The sequence below is a fragment of the Mya arenaria genome, chromosome 5 (genome assembly GCF_026914265.1).
Source record: "Mya arenaria isolate MELC-2E11 chromosome 5, ASM2691426v1".
Classification (NCBI taxonomy): Eukaryota; Metazoa; Mollusca; class Bivalvia; order Myida; family Myidae; genus Mya; species Mya arenaria.
The window spans coordinates 11,133,004-11,151,152 of record NC_069126.1 but is presented as its reverse complement, the minus strand read 5'-3'; the positions used below and the strand labels follow the sequence as shown (position 1 = coordinate 11,151,152).

The following is an 18,149-nucleotide window of genomic DNA, read 5'->3' as shown; positions in this document are numbered from 1 at the left end:
AAGATAAAAAAACAAAAATCAAACAACGTTCGTCGAATGGTATATGAAATGTTATTTTTAAATGCTACTTAAACCTGTAACCCTCACAAAATATCTTACTGCTGCCGGCGGTTTTTGTTTTAATTATTTGTTACATTTATTTTCTTGTACGCATATCATACTGGATTATCACATCTATCTAAACGTTGTATATTTTATGACCATGTAAACGTACCTAATGAGCCTTTAAACATACCAAAGCACTTAACAAGATGATGAATTTTCCTACGATGATTTCATTTTCCTTGATCGCAGTGGTTGATTAGCACTTTTCATACAAACGTTAAAACATAAATATACAAAGCAAGCTGTGATCGTCCGATGTTTCTAGGGTATCGCTCTATCGATCAATATTTTGGTGTAAATAGTATTCATGAATATATTATTTTTTTAATGCAAAATTCAAATGTTAATTAGCATGTTTAGTGGATATGTCAATGTGGATTGGCGATTTCGTAAGTGAAAGTTTTACGGCTGCAAGTGTTGGCTTGAAACGTTCAAAATAAATGTTGAATTTAAAAGTATTTGGTGTTTTGTGAAGTCGGAATTATAAAGATGCGTAAATAAATACACCATTTGTGTTAACATATATTTCGCTTATTTATAATGCGTACGTAGAAAAAGATGCGGGGAGAAATAAATGTATTGTTTTGCTTTTAAAGCTGCACTCTCACAGATTGAACGTTTTGACAACTTTTTTTGTTTGTTTTAGAACGAGCCAATTTTTGCGAATATCCATTGATACCAGTTAAATAAGACGGCAGACAAAAATAGATTATATTTAAGTTCAAAAATTGATCTTTTATGCATTTTTCTTAACCCGATAGTAACGGTTTAAGCCATAAAACATTCATTTTCGAACGGAAATATGATTATCTACGATCTAATTTTTTGTCATCAATATTATATCATTGGTTTGCAGATATTTACGCAAAAAATCTGCTCTTTCCAAGACAAAAAAATAAAAAAAGTTGTAAAAATGGTAAATCTGTGGGAGTGCAGCTTTAAAGGGACTAGTGTTCTGCAGAAATTACGGAAAATGTATTATAAAGTTTAGAAAACAGATTTCACTTTGAAGACCTTTATTAAAATATAACAGCGATCGAAATTATGTTGTTTATTTTGTTTCGCATCAACCATTTTATTTGGTTAATATATGCCTTTAACCATAACATTATTTTGTTTTGAAAATGGTATTGCCTAGTTAAAAGGAAATAAATAATCTATAAGTATGTATATATTTTAAATCATCTATTGTTAGTGTATGTTTATAAGATTTTGTTAGTTAAGGCCTAAGTATGTTTTTTTTTCTGTAAATGAAATGAAGGTCAAAATCTGGAAGTTTGTCCGGAAAATGGGACACATATTTTTGTAACAGGTTTGGCAAGTTCTGTAATCCCTTAGACGCAGTGAATGGAAATTGTCATTAGTTAGCAGCTAGCTGTACTTTCATGATTCGTAGTAACTAATGAAAAAATTAGTGCATATGCACCGGAGATAAAAAATATTTTCCCCACTAACACTGTGATACATATTTCAATTGGCAGGGATGCAAAGTTCCATTGCCTCTGAGGCAGTGGTGTTTAAGTGCAAGTAACTGTCACTTAATTGTGCTACTGGGAATTTTCCGCGGAACGGCTGCAACGCACTTTCAAGTAAATTCCAACCGGCGGCCGGGGTGGCATCTTTGATAAAGTATCGAGCCCGCGTGCAGGAGAATTTCCGGGTAAGGTGGACAACTTTGTACTTAAGGTTTTCAAGTAAAAGAAGGTTTGTAACTTAACGGGCGACGATTGCACATATGGCGCGGCAGCCGAACGGAGCTTCCGGAAATGGAGACATGGAAGAAGGATCAGACACTTTGGACAGTAGTGAGTTTTCCCGAGCCCCGGACGGTGGGTGGGGCTGGATGGTGTGTCTAGGCTCGTTCTTGATTAACTTTATGCTGGACGGCACTATGTTCTCATTCGGAGTACTGCTCTTGGAACTACTGGACTATTTTGGCCAAGGCAAGGCAAAGACTTCCTGGATTGGATCTTCATTGCTGGGAATGAGTATGTTCATGGGTATGTACCTTTTCTTACTTTATATAATGATTTTCTTCTACTGTTAGTTCACATATTTAAAGTCGTTTTATATCCCTAAATGTGAACCCTGTTTTGAAACAAACAAGTATGTTTTCATGGTTTTAAAGTCTGAGCACGGGATAAGTGTGATAATATATCGTTAAGTATTTTTCTTTAAGCACTCTCTTTAACTGATTATATCTATTTCTAAAATATACATTTTTGCATTTCCTCAAAGCTATCGTGTTGTTTTATAGTGTCAGTTAACTATTTATAATGGATTACGACCTACATTCTCGGGCAGATATGCATTCATCAATTAATACACTTAATCACTAAGAATTTCACTTTCCGCGGTTTGCGCATGTCCATGTACATGTACACTGGGAAACATTCGTTTTTTTAACAAAAACTAAAAAACCGTTCTTCTTCTTGTTACTTGTTTCACAGTTGTCGTAAAAAAGTAGTTAAACTAAACTTAAGCATACCAATAAAAATCATCACAGTAATGAAAATGGGTCGACGATATTAAATAGCAATGGTTTAATTATGTGTATGTGTTTCCACTTCTAGAACGAAATGCTCTTCACACTGCTTTTGCCCTTTCTGTGAACTATAAAACCGAGTTTACGATCCAATAAATATAATGTTAATGAATGAAACATTCACAAAGACAAACGGAATAAGAATTGTTCATAATATTGAGAAAAAACAGCAATCATATGGCTTTCGATCGCTTAGAAAGCACTATACCGAAATCAACTATGTATGTGAAATCTACAAGGTATATGAACCACTTATAACCGGTTCATGCTTGTTTGTTTTTTTATATTACTTATTTAAACTACATAACACACCTATATTACAAGGAATAAAAAACATATAATATTCTTTTTAGAAACAACAACATGCTTTAGTCATGGTTAATTAAAGCTGCACTCTCACAGATTTGCCGTTTTGACTACTTTTGTTTTGTCTTGAAATGAGCCAATGTTTGTGTAAATGTCTGAAAGCCAGTGAAATAAGACTGCCAGATCGCAGATTTTCATATTTCCGTTCGAAAATGAATGTTTTAAGGCTAAAAGCGTTACTAACAAAATTTGGCTCGTTCCAAGACATACAAAATAACGCATTCGGAGCTCCTCGGCCATTTTTTTCAAAAACAACCTCGGATGTATTTGGACGGTTTACATACTCAAAAAGTGGCACGTTTAAGTCCGCTGCAAGTAGATCGCGTAGTAATTTTATTTAGCAGTTAAACTTTATGACTTTACTCGTGGGAATCTTAATGATGTTTGCAATAAATCACTTCACTGGCAATCAATTTAAACTTAGATCAATAAATACAACTCTAAAACAATACATTTAATTAATGATATAATTCAAAAATTTACGAACTACTTCAACTGATGTACCGGCATACATCCGAGGTTGTTTTCGATAAAAATGGCCGAGGAGGTCCGATTGAAAATAAAGTTGTCAAAACGTTCAATCTGTGAGAGTGCAGCTTTAAAGGCTATTTACCAAAATAAACGGTCATTGAGGGCCTCATTATTTTATTTTTTTTTCTTTCTCTTTGATCAGATATTTTATGTTATATTCTCCTTCTTTTATACATCAGATATTTTTTAAAATTGATGGTAATAATTCAAGTATTTAATAAAATTGAATTAAATGCAAATTATCAAAAAGGGATCTAAGATAAGATTTATGGTTAAGCCGTACACATTATTACTTCTACTTCCGATGAAATGTATAGATACTATTATATACTATAATATTAGTTCGTACCAAGTTGAATTTGTCTGCGCAAACGTGTTTTTTTTTTATTTGAATTCGATATTTTGCTGTTTTAAAACATTGATAATTCTACTACCTGACCTACTTCCACTTATTAGCTGTTCGTAATGCTAAATTAAATACCTGTTGTCTAACCTCATTTACTAATATAGTCACCATAAATTCACTCCCGTATTTTACTAGGTATATTATCAAGTTTTTACCTACAAAGATGTTATTCTACAATGAAACATTTCTGACACGATTTCAGCCTAAAACTGATAAGCTGTATTTAATTTTACACCTTGGTCTATGTTCTCATACGGTCAAACTTAAACTTCCATGATGATATTTGAATGAGTACAATTCATAAGTTTAAATTCTATTTGGTTTGCACGTTGCCCATGAGCTACTTTGCTATTTTACCGTTTCGTTATGCTCGGTAGACAGCCAATAATTATCCTAGCCTAGTGAATAAGCTAAACGTAGAATCTAACATTTATTTGAATGAACCTCGAACAAACTCACGTATCCCGCGGAGTAAGAAAAGATGTAGGTTACTCTAGGATGTATGCAATTATGTTCACCTGTTTGCACTTGTTGTTCACATCAGAGATACTTTATTTTATATGAACGATTTATACAAGTAAGTGGGGATACAATCAATCAGACAATTGCCTTGGCATCTGAGAATATGTCTTAACTAAAACTTATTATCGTGTAAACTCTTAATGAGTAACGAGAGGAGTGAGCGAAGTCAAGTTAGGATGCATCTTAACAGATGGAAGTGTAGTAAAAATGTTGCTTTTTACATCCCATTCCAACCAATATTCCTTTTAGAAATAAGACATGCTTTCGTAATGGTTTAAGACTATTGGTATGCATGTACTAAAATAAATGGTCCTCGAGTGCCGCAGATGCTAGACCCTTTATTTATATCGTCAGACCGAGCAGCTCTACTCTCATTCCATTCCCACCTTTGCTTCTACACACATCGTGTCCGTCATAGCCGCTTTAACCTCACTCAATTCATCAGTCACATTCCTTTTCTCTCATTCAATTCCAACCTTTGCTCCTTCATTCATCTCCTCATTCTCAACCGCAGTACTTTCAGCCGATTCCAGCCTTTGCCCCTTTATTCATTTCTTCATTCTCAACCGCAGTACTTTCTGCCTATTCCAGCCTTTGCCTTTTATTCATCTCGTCATTCCCAACCGCAGTACTTTCAGCCTATTCCAGCCATTGCCTTTTTCTTCATCTCGTCATTCCCAACCGCAGTACTTTCAGCCCTTTCCAACCTTTGCCCCTTCATTCATCTCGTCATTCCCAACCGCAGTACTTTCAGCCCTTTCAAACCTTTGCCCCTTCATTCATCTCGTCATTCCCAACCGCAGTACTTTCAGCCCTTTCAAACCTTTGCCCCTTCATTCATCTCGTCATTCCCAACCGAGGTACTTTTAGCCCTTTCCAACCTTTGCTCCTACATTCATCTCTTCATTCTCAACCGCAGTACTTTCTGCCTATTCCAGCCTTTGCTCCTTCGTTCATCTCTTCATTCCCAACCGCAGTACTTTCTGCCTATTCCAGCCTTTGCTCCTTCATTCATCTCTTCATTCTCAACCGCAGTACTTTCTGCCTATTCCAGCCTTTGCCCCTTCATTCATCCCTTCATTCTCAACCGCAGTACTTTCAGCCTATCCCAACCTTTGCTCTTTCACTCATCTCTTCATTCTCAACCGCAGTACTTTCTGCCTATTCCGGCCTTTGCCCCTTCATTCATCTCTTCATTCTCACCCGCAGTACTTTCTGCCTATTCCGGCCTTTGCCCCTTCATTCATCTCTTCATTCTCAACCACAGTACTTTCAGCCTATCCCAACCTTTGCTCTTTCACTCATATCTTCATTCTCAACCGCAGTACTTTCTGCCTATTCCGGCCTTTGCCCCTTCATTCATCTTTTCATTCTCAACCGCAGTACTTTCTGCCTATTCCGGCCTTTGCCCCTTCATTCATATCTTCATTCTCAACCGCAGTACTTTCTGCCTATTCCGGCCTTTGCCCCTTCATTCATCCGTTCATTCTCAACCGCAGTACTTTCTGCCTATTACAACATTTGCCCCTTCATTCATCTCTTCATTCCCAACCGCAGTACTTTCTGCCTATTCCAACCTTTGCCCCTTCATTCATCTCTTCATTCTCAACCGCAGTACTTTCTGCCTATTCCGGCCTTTGCCCCTTCATTCACCTCTTCATTCTCAACCGCAGTCCTTTCAGCCTATTACAGCCTTTGCCCCTTCATTCATCTCGTCATTCTCAACCGCAGTACTTTCTGCCTATTGCAGCCCTTGCCCCTTCATTCACCTCTTCATTCTCAACCGCAGTACTTTCTGCCTATTCCAGCCTTTGCCCCTTCATTCATATCTTCATTCTCAACCGCAGTACTTTCTGCCTATTCCAGCCTTTTCCCCTTCATTCATCTCGTCATTCCCAATTTTATTCTCAACCGCAGTACTTTCAGCATATTCCAGCCTTTGCTCTTTCACTCATCTAGTCAGTCTCAGCCATTGCTTTCTTCGTTCCCAAACCTCTTCTCAAGTTCACACGACAAGAAAGTATACCTATTGGTTTTTCGACTCAAATCAAATCGCGATTGCTGCTTTCAAACATTTAATTTATGTTATTCTTCTCCAAAGTATTCATTTAATATATATTTTCTTTGTGGACCATCCTTTTTATTTTACTTACTCTTCAAACCTTTTCCTTTTCCAAGATTTTCTTTACTAATCCTAACCATCGTCTTTCTGTTATTCCTTTTTAGTTTTTCGCATTATCTCTGATATTTTTCATCCCGTTTCTCTGATTCTCTTTCTGTTCTTATTCCCTGCCTTCAACCATTGTCAACTCTTACTCTTTATTTTCAATTTCGATCCAGCAAATATACACCTCTGACCTCTTTACTTACTTAACATCGTCCAACATATCTTGTTGTTTATCAACATTTTAGTAGCTTCCATATTTCTGCTTCTACCCCATCGTCTGTTTTATGTAAATTTGAATATAGTTTATTCTAATGACAAAAAGATTGCAACAGTTCTATTAACAATGAACAAAATGCTAATAGGGTGCAGTATTTGTAGCTTTACGTCACTTAAATTAAAACTTTCCAAAGAGTATACCGATTAAAATGCACACATGTTAAACAGACATGGTTGACACATATTTGTTTGCCATATGAATGATAATACCTGAAAACTGTGTAAACTAAATTGTACTTTTTAAGAAAAAACATTAAAAGAAAAAGACGAGATTTCGAAAATGAATTTCAAACTAATCAAATTTTAATAATCTAATATCTTAGTAGTTTTAATAAATTAATGGAAAGAAACGAGCTTTTTTTCAATATGTTAAAATGCTTCTTCAATTCCAGATAACCCACTAAGGCATTTTGAAAGCCATTGAGGTCAACTAAATTAATCATATCTGTATAATTGTTTGACAGGTACTCATTGATATTTCATTCTTTATAAATGAAACAGTCATAAATCTTAGATAAGTCCACATAAGATATAGGTTCCGATCGTGAAGACAGATGTGTAATTTTTAGAACCGACAACTGAAATGTACAGAAAAATGTAAATGATTGCATATTTTTAACAGTGACGTTTTAAGTGATATTTTAAGCAAACGCTTACTTTTGTAATTGAAAATAGTAAAGTTAAAATAAAACAAGAGTCAATTGAATAATTTCCAATACAATCTGACAAAAAAGAACCAAAAAATGTTAACGAAATTCTCCTAAATCAGTTCCAAATTTAATAATTAATAAAAAAAATCTATATAACTTGGTTTAATGCTATAGATAGTCAATCCACAGTCGCCATTCTTGTTGTTTATTTTATGAACAATATATTATCGTACGTTTTCAGGTCCAGTTGTCAGCATCCTACTCGAGCGTTACACGTGCAGGCAAATCACGATCGTCGGGACGCTGATTTCCGTGGTGGCGTTCGTCGTCAGCATCTTCTCTCCTAACGTAGAAATGCTCATCATCACCTATGGCATAATTGCAGGTAAACTTAAAGCATTACTTTAGTTTCGTTTGAGCATTTTTTGTAGTATGTTAAAAACTGAAAAACGTTTAAAAATTGACACTCTTATTCAAAATCAATGCATACACATGTTTAAAGTGACACTCTTATTCAACCTCAATACATACACATCTATAACAAACACCAATTTTGACTGATATACCTTTAACTGCTTACTGAATAATGCATTTATGAAAAATATTAATTACTGATAAAACGATGTAACCGTGTATTTGATAGCTGGAAACACAGAAATATTAAATGGTTGGTAAATGCTAAAAGATTAACAGTGAGCTACTATCGTCTCATAAGGTAGAAATACCGTTTTTTCTGCACATTTCCTTTAAAGTAGACTCGGAACCCTACATAAAAAAACATTGTTTTAGACATTTATTCATCCTTTCTGGTATATCTGAACAATTCTATAAACTCTGGTAAATCTTATTTGGGTGTAATAGTGCATCTTTAACAATTCAAAGCAATGACGAGGGCTCTTCTTGTAGTTTGTGGACAGGTTTTCTGATTCCCAGCTGTTGATATGCTATAAATGGGAAAACTAGTTTTACGAAAACAAAAACAACAGGTCAAAGGATAAACACATAGTTCAAGACGCATACACTCGAATTTGTCCATTCCAATACTATTTTTTAATATAATTAAAAAAAACGTATGTTAAAATGAATAATATCTTCTGTCACTAAAGTTATGAAGGATCTTCTTAAAGTTGTCGAACAGGTTCCCTATTGTTTAATTGTGATATAGTGTTTACATGTTAATATTTCATTTCGCAGAGTCATTTATTACAGAACATTTTAAGACATATTTTGTATATGGGCAAGGCCATAAACAATGTTTACATGAAAAGAATAAAATGTTATATAACCGAATATGAATTTTAAATCTCATAAACTAATTAGATATCTAATAATTGTACAAAACATCCATCCATGCCTAGACCCTATTTTCAATTGACTCCTGAAAAACAAAGAACAAAGAACTGTAAAACTTGACTATAATTCACTATTACCTTTGACCGTGAGTATGCTTTATAATAAATAGGGACATCCTATTAATTAGGACATCCTAAAACTCAAAAGCTAAAAAGGAAACACACGACCATCAACAATAGACACACACGTTTATCCAAAAGATACATACAAGACTAACCACAAGAGAAACACACGACCATTAACAATAGACACACACGTTTATCCAAAAGATACATACAAGACTAACCACAAGAGAAACACACGACCATTAACAATAGACACACACGTTTATCCAAAAGATACATACAAGACTAACCACAAGAGAAACACAAGACCATAAACAATAGACACACACGTTTATCCAAAAGATACATACAAGACTAACCACAAGAGAAACACACGACCATTAACAATAGACACACACGTTTATCCAAAAGATACATACAAGACTAACCACAAGAGAAACACAAGACCATTTACCAGAAAAGCACAAGATGATATACTAGAGAACCTGTAAATCTGTAAATTGACTTATTAGGCTTGTAATTGTATAACAGTCCATTTCCTTATAACATGAAGACTTGATAGTAAAAGCCCTATTGTATAGCAGTTTATGTTAGAAATATTATAAATGTTTATATTGATGGAACGGGGACTCTTAGGTAAAATGTTAAGGGGTAAAAGCCGAATAATGCAAATTTAATTTTACTGTATTCGTTCCGCCTGAAGCAATGTTCATTCCAATGTCACGACTTTTATAGGGTTTATAAGGACATGTTTTGTCTTTAATCAAGGGACAGCTCGCGCCTATCCGATGTAAATATATGAACTGCCAAAACGAATAAATCCACTGAACGAATATAAATGCGAAGAAAATACATAATACACATAGTTAGAACATACATTTTCTCAATACTTCACTAACCTGTAAACACAGTATATATGTTTATAAGGACACTTATTGTCTTTAAACAAGGGACAGCTCGCGCCTATCCGATGTAAATATATGAACTGCGCAGGCGTGCCCAAGAACCGAAACGGGTGTTAAAAACGGTCACAGTGCAGTAAATTAAATAAAGGAAATGCATGCAGATCGTTAAATGAGGGGTGATGAGATGAAATGAGAGCTCACATATGAATTTAAAGAAAAAGACAAAGAAACAAAAACATAATAGACAATTAAACATTTCAGATGACTATGTTACAATCTAACCTGTGACACCAACGTTAATCTATAATCTAGAATGCAAATTAATGCATTTGAATATTGATAACTGATATTATAAGTTACATTGTGATCAAGTACAAAAAAAGTATGGTGCAATTAGGATCATGATAGTACATGCATACCATGAGGAAAGATTCGATTATCGAATTAGAAATCAGTATTGCCTGCATAACACTATGAAGGTGTTTGTTTTAATCAATCATATTTAATTTTACTTATAATTAAATATTAAATATTAAAATACGGAAAAATATGAATGTTCAAAAGATGATAAATGAAAATGAATATAAGTAAAATTAACTACCTTAAATTGAATGTCAAAGTAGAAAGCGATTATCGGCCTCTACTTTAATAGTATAATTCCAATTAACACTGGTATCGCTATGAACGGTAGCGGCCTACGCCTGAATTATGGACATGCTTAAAACCAACCTGATATATATTGACTCATATTAAATTAGGTACAGCCCTCTTTTTCATACCAAGATTAAAACATGAGATGTGTTTTCTCGTTTCTTTTTCAGGAGTTGGTTTTAGCATGTCCTTTATTTCTGCCATCATCGTTGTCGGCCTCTACTTCAACAGAAGGCGTGCGATTGCTACTGGAATTGCTATGAGCGGTAGTGGGCTCGGGACCTTTGCTTATGCCTATATCACGGATATGCTTATTATCCAGTACGACTGGCGAGGAACTATTCTGATCCTAGCTGGTGTGCTATTAAATGGCATTGTTTGTGGCATTCTCTTCCGTCCATTGTCAGACTGTGCTACGGTAAGCTGTGCGAGTAGCTCAGAATATATCTCCGATTCAAATGACTCTGGAAAGGGCACCACAGAACTACGCAAATTGTTGCTGGAACGGAGGTACAAGGAGATGTGTGATGAGCACAATTATGACATGCTAAAGGTCACAAACATGCCAGAAAGGCTTACTGTGAGCACTGCAAATATGGTACACCTTCCAGGAGACACTACGGCATATTTGCAGGCTAAAGAATTTTCAAGTCAGACAAACTGCTCAAGTACTAGAATAAAACCCATAAAAAACCAAATGTCGAAGCCAAGTGTTTTCTATAGTGGATCTCTGAACAATTTAAGACATAGACACAATGCTGGTTATCATAGATCTCATGAGATTGATAAACCCATTGTTGCCATGGACAATGAAAGCGACGCAGAAACATGCCAAGATTCTTCAACGTTTGTTGGCATCTTGAAAACAAATGTGAACTTGTTTAAGGACAACATATTCGTTTTACTTCTGCTTACTAACGTTTGCTGGACAGGTATGGTCAAAGCTGTTTATTTTACCCGTATCTGTATTCCAAAATTGTATAGCAAAATTTATTGTATGTAATTGTCCCGTGCCAAGTATACATTGTATCATATAGAATGGCTAACACATATTGCACACAATTGTATATACTGTATACACTCAAACACACATAGATGTATGAGCTAACGTTTTAGTTTTGTTCATATCATATGTATATGTATGTATGTACATTGTATATAAACACAGTTTTGATATATATATTCGTACATTTATCCGCGGACTTATGTTTTTGCACTGATTCACTTAGTTTTATATGTTTACGCCCCTTTCTCTCGATACAGAATAATTAGTAACCATAGATCATGTGTCATGCAAGAAGAGGACAGTTAAAATTACAACAGATATAACCTAACTTTAAACAAATGGGAATCCGGCTAGATTCTACTAGATAATGCATATCGTTTATCTTTAAGATCTTGTAGTTCTTACCTAAACTATGGTTAATTATAGATTTCTTGCTGACTCGGTACTTACATTTCTCAAAATGATGTGGGCTTTTTAAAAAAAAAATGTTTTGATTTAATAAAGTGTGTTTATATTACCTCCAAACCTTTCTATTAACCCCCTCCCACCTTTGGACTTGTTATTAATAGTCGAGTAATAATTATAGTAGTAATAACATATTTATTTTCAGGTGGTGACAGATTAAGACAAAATTATTATGTCAATATGTCTTAGACATATATACTTCTATATAAATCTTATTTACATGTGGTCATTAATATAGTAAAAGAAACAATATAACAAGCAATGAATACAATTCTTATACACGTGAAACTTGAACAATAAATGTTCATGCATATTAACTGCTCATAAATCTTATATTTCGAGGTCGGTGTTGCTAAATAATAGTGAAAAATAATAGAAAATATTACTCTTATGACAGGCATACCAGTATCTATTTAGCAGACAAGCGAAATGTCCAACTATTGCCAGCTTCCTAATAATTCTGAAATATGTTAGAAAATGGATGCTGAAAGAGTAGGGGCTGAAAGTCTTATATTACCGTACCTTAAACTTTTCGTCCATTAGGCCCCCGAAGAATTCTCGAAAACCGTGTTGTATTTGGGAAGTCTTCGCGATGACCCTTCCGTATCATTCCTAAATACTACTGGAAACCTTCTCGGCACTTCGAAAAACACTTCGGCTTCGAAATTATAAAAGTTTAAGTTCGAACGCCGAATATTACTTCGGAACGGCAACGGGATCTTTGGCAAAAGATTTGCCACCATTCGGGACGTTCGGGAACTAAACACCGCAAGGAAACTATGAAATATCGAAGGGATGCCCCCAGTACTTCCCCCACTCTTCCTCATCTTTTAAAGGCAGCAATGGCAATGGCAACCATTAAAGCATTTTATGGCCAACGATTCATCGACTCTTCAGCATGTTCTGCAATGAAACCGCAACCTTTCCGCGCGAAAATTTAAATTTAAATTACCTAGACTGTGTTTAAAACTTGAATCCAGTGAGATAGCGGACCAATCAGAGTGATGTATTTAAATACTTTGCGAACAATTTTGAAAAATGTAGTACTTCGAACATTTTTTAAAAACGGTCATTTTTTTCTTGGAGCACATTTGAAACCTACGCCGCACATGATTCCATTTTAATATTCGTTGACCAATGTTTTGGGGACTATGTTACTGATATTGTTTTCATAAACGGTGAGTAGTCGTGGTGATCGATTTCTCTGTAGTATAGACGTGATATCCGGGGGGTCATATGTGGGATATGAGCACTTAGATATACAATGATAGGCTCGTATTGTCCCGTATATCTGCACGTCTCTTACATATCCGTCCAATCATGACCTGTTGATTTCTTTTTCAGGAGATATATTATTTTCAGCAACAGATTTTCTTGAAATGTTCCATTTGTAATTTTGTCGTCTTACTAATTATACTTATGAAGTACTGAAAACGTTTTAAACTACAATATAATGTTTTGTGAAAAAAATATATATTTTTAAATATTTAAGATAATTAAAACCAAACTAGTCTTCCTCAGTGTTTAATATCAATTTTTACGATTATACTATATGCTCTAAACCTCAAAATCATTACACTTGTTCCCTAAATTAATTGTATAGATAAAGAATACGGATATTCATTACAGTTCAGTCCGTCCCGTTGACCTACATTCCTGATCTGGGCGTTTCAAAGTCGCTGACGACATCTGAGGCAGCCACGCTTATCTCCATTGTGGGAATCACAAACATCATTGGCAGGATTATGTCGGGCCTCATCACGGACTGCCTCAACGTCAACTGCACACACACGTACATTGTGACGTTATTCATGGCTTCCGCTATGAGCTTTCTCATGCCGTGGTGCAATGGGTTTGCAACATTGGCCATATGCAGCGGTGTCTTTGGACTCTGCATGGGTAAGACTTTCCAAAACTAATATAGAAAATATTATTTGGTACATTTGTTTGACACATTTTCTTATAGTGGCCTACTTGCTCACATCGTAGCCAAAAGGCCTGTCGGAAATAAGCATAATAACTGGTTGTGCATATTCAACATATTGTCCGACTTTAAACAAGTTTTCTGAAAAGATTAGTTATTTCATTTTATTTATTATTTCGAAGTGCCCTGTGCCAGTATTCATAAAACATCTCAAATCATTCCGAACTTGAGATTTGTTTTGAGTCATAAGAACACTTTTGTTTTTACATAAAAGTGTTTTTTTAAACGCAGTCAATGAAACTTACGTTTTTGGTTAAATGTTAGACTGATAAGGTCGTTCATGTTTGTCAATCGTTTAATAGTTATTTAAATATTTTATACATTTTAATATGTTTATAAAGAGTCCTCTGGTTTCAGCGACGCATGTATCCATGCGGACAATTGTACTGGCTGACCATTTGGGCATTGAACGGTTGACCAGGTCGTTTGGTCTGGTAGCGCTGTTCCAGGGCGTGGCCTTTCTCACCAACGCCCCTCTTGCAGGTATCATAGAACATAACAGAACTGAATACATACAATTTTAACACATAACATCTACATCAGTTGAATAGTTTGCTATAACCCATGCTCATTGAAAGAAGTAATGGAAATTAATTTGACTAGAGATATTTATGGGTTTATAAGTAATACAATTTAGTAGTGACATTGAAAATAATGATTTATGAACTATATTGCATTTAAAGTGGTACTCTTATTCAAAATCAATACATACACATGTATAGCAAACATTCTGAGTGCTAAACCTTTAACTACTCCCTAAATAATGATTTTTTAGAAAATATAGTTATTGAATGCAAGACTGTTACCGTGTATTTAATAGCTGAAAACGCACAATATTAAATGATTGGTGATTGCTGCAATCTACTATCGTCGCATAAGGTAGAAATGCCATGTTTTCTGCACCTTTCTTCCAAATTAAACTTGGTATCCTTCATATAAACCATTGCTGTTGAGATTTATTCATCCTTTTTGGTATACAAAAGAAATTGTTTTAATTGTGGTTAATCTTATTTGGGAGTAAGAGTGCATTTTTAACAAGGAGCGAAAATCGTCAGTTTAGATTACCCAAATCACGCCGATGTTTTAAAAATATATACCGACAATCGTTGCTATATATGCACATTTGACAACGTAGCGACGAGCTTCGATAACGAAAACCAAAAAGAGGCCATTTTTTACATCTCTACAGAAACTCTCGATATTGCCAAAACAATACCTTAGCATTTCAAATCCGGCAAAAATGGTATAACCAGGGCATGCTGCAATAGCAACTGTTTGCATGATTTGTTGTTATCGTCGTCCTAACAATAATTGGTCAAGACTCGAGTATAGAGTTCAGTTTAAAACATGAACATATAACACTACTGAAAAGGTTTGGTTAAAAACACCCAGTAAACCTTGTAAGTTTCAATCAACACGATTACGTTTGTTTTCACTTTTTTCAGGTTTCTTGTACGAAACGTTCGACTCCTACGTAATGCCGTTCAGTTTCGCTGGATTGATGTACTTCCTATCAGGACTGTTCTGTTTGGCTGTGCTCTGCCTTGATAAACATTCGAATAGAGGGATTGAAATCATAATTGAGACAAAGGATATCGGGTGAAGATTATCTCTGCTCTTGGTATTACACCTTGAAGGATATCATGAGCCGTTTGGAGAACATCGATGTTAGTTACCCACTGATGTTCATACGAAAATAACGGAATATAGACACGTGTATATAGACAACCTCTCATGTAGGTGTTCCACTAAGACTATCGATGACAGTTTGCTCACTGCAAAGAAGAAAACAAGAAAAAAAACAAGAAAAAAAACAATGTGTTGAGACAGCCCCAAGCACACTTTTAGGATGATAGCTTACCGTGAAATTTTGACGGTGATTCTTAAAAGGACAGAATCAGGATTTTATATATATATTCTCTATATGCTCCTAGTATCCATTTTTAATGTCTCCCTTATCTATCTATAGAAATAAGTGTCAGACCCAATTGCATTAACCTTAACGAAGTTGTGAAGGAACTGTGACTTATTTCATGCTTTGTTTTGAATATCAAAGATGTTTATAAAGATGGTTAAGGCACTGGGTTGTAGCCGTGAAGTATATCAGGCTTCAAAGACTGATTACATTATCCACATCGTGTTGCTGTCTGATGATGCTACGCACTAGCGGATACAGGGATGAGAAAGGGATCACACCTAAAAGTGCGCCCCCCCCATGTAGAATTATTTTATTCGCCCCTGTTATAATGTGATTCTGCTTGGTGTATGTGAAAAATAAAAAAACAGGAAGAAAGTAGGGATACTTTCTCTGTTTCCAAGAAATCAGAAGTGCCCTTAGTGTTGACCATTTAAGCGTTTGCCTCCTGTGTCGAATCTTGGATTCGCCCCTGTTAAAATGTTATTCTGCTTGGATAAATAAGAAACTGGAAGAAAGGAGGGATTCCTCTTCTGTTTCCAAGAACTCAGACATGTGCTTAATGTTGACTATTTAATCTTTTGCGCATTTATCAGCCAAGCTCTATGTTTATGTTTTACATTTTTAAAGCATAATTATACGATGTGATTAAAACAATCGAGTTGTATAGCTATCTTAATTTTATTGTACATACATCCCCAAATATTTATGTCTTGAAAATAGATCTAGCGGGTAATGGTTAAGGTCACCACTTTCGTCCTTTGTTGTTTAACATATTGAACAATGATAGGGAAATCGTGACATACATTTATGAAATGATATTTAAGAAATATTACACACTACTTCGGGCCACATGGCATTATAAGGACCGGCCAGTCAGCCCCCGAAGGTGAATGGACGCAAATGTTTCTGTTGTTACAAGGAAATAGGACATACTCATCGATTAGCTGTTTTTCTTATCACTATTGAAATATTTGAGGCCGGTTGGATAATTTTTCTAGACTTATGTTCAGTAGGCAATGGACACTGTTTTTTGCCAAAAATCCAAAAAGATTTTACTTAAATATTTTATCAGGGTCTCACAATTTGTGCCGTACAGTGCAGAATATGTAGATACTATCTGTATTAAACTAAAAGAAATCAATATAAGGGATATTTGCCTTTAAACATATTTTAATATCTTTGTTAAACACAATCAGATCGAGGGGGAAAGAAGGAACTGCTTATATGTTTAATCACAATGACATTATGGGTTAACATGTAATTGAATGCTGTTTGAGCTTTGCTTAATGTCAGCAACATACCAATCGCATTTTTAATATTGCATAGTTTAGCATAGCATAACACAATGTCTTGTGTATTTTGTTGACAATGATATTAATTGTGATATTAGAGCACAACAAAAAATTGCATATCGTAGATGCGATCATTGTCTTTTCAGGTATTGTTTTTGTGATGAACCACTTCAACCTTTAACATTGTTAGCCTATGTTTTTAACAATGTGTACGTGATAATGGTATAGTATGCATGGTTACATGAAGCACAACGAGTGAACCTTTTAGTTGCTGTTGTAACCAGTAGCCATTTGAAAAAGGTACAGGTCGTATGCCTTTGTTTGGTCTTACATGCTTCACATTTCTGTAGGGAAGAATGTGTACACGTTGATATTGTAATGCAGTCTTTTTATGGAACTGTGATTCTTTTCCATTTAATCGTTGGATCAAGCAATCTCTTCACATTTGAAACGAAATAATGATTTTAATATCTTAACTCGTAAAACGTGAACAAGTCCCTTTAACAGTATATCATTTTGAATGTGTTTGTTGTAATTGAAAGAAATTCACATTTTAGAATGCTCTAAGCCATTGATACATTAGCAGTGTGTGTATACCACGTGATAAATTGCGTCATAAATGCTACGTCGGAAGGCAATATTTTGCTTCGAGTGAAGACTTTTAACAATAATAACTTCACTATTTCTTCACCATTTTAAATGAAACATAGCGCAGTCTACGCCTCTGACGGAGCCCCGCCTTCTGTCCTTTACCAGAGTTTGATTGAGAGTTTAGTTTCTTAAAACACTTCAACAAACCTTTTCACAATACGGCCGTCCGACGGAGCACTGTCAAAACAGAATTTTGGAAACAGGTTTGTCGAAGTGTTTGATGAAACTTATCACCTTATCAAACTTTGGTAATTAAACGAAGGCGGGGCTTTTAAAGCGGTATAGCCTGCC

General features: G+C 35.1%; 1 protein-coding gene across 2 annotated transcripts; it reads left to right on the top strand.

Moving 5' to 3' along the window:
- Window positions 1–371: 371 nt before the first annotated feature.
- LOC128234882 (monocarboxylate transporter 14-like) lies at window positions 372–17,546 on the top strand. Of its 2 annotated transcripts, none has more exons than XM_052949485.1 (7): window positions 372–399; window positions 1,587–2,105; window positions 7,810–7,953; window positions 10,713–11,474; window positions 13,643–13,912; window positions 14,355–14,480; window positions 15,443–17,546. In XM_052949485.1, exons 2-7 carry the CDS (start codon window positions 1,841–1,843, stop codon window positions 15,598–15,600), a joined length of 1,725 nt encoding a protein of 574 aa, XP_052805445.1. In that variant the 5' UTR covers window positions 372–399; window positions 1,587–1,840; the 3' UTR covers window positions 15,601–17,546. The 2 variants fall into 2 exon arrangements, with proteins under 2 accessions (XP_052805445.1, XP_052805444.1); XM_052949484.1 differs by having other exon boundaries at window positions 372–494.
- The last annotated feature ends 603 nt before the right edge of the window (window positions 17,547–18,149 follow it).

Excerpts from the sequence above, each read along its gene's own strand:
- LOC128234882 (XM_052949485.1), top strand. The coding sequence starts at position 1,841 with ATGGCGCGGCAGCCGAACGGAGCTTCCGGAAATGGAGACATGGAAGAA. Across the intron at positions 11,475-13,642 it reads TACTAACGTTTGCTGGACAG|TTCAGTCCGTCCCGTTGACC; the intron begins GTATGGTCAAAG and ends TATTCATTACAG. Across the intron at positions 14,481-15,442 it reads CACCAACGCCCCTCTTGCAG|GTTTCTTGTACGAAACGTTC; the intron begins GTATCATAGAAC and ends CACTTTTTTCAG.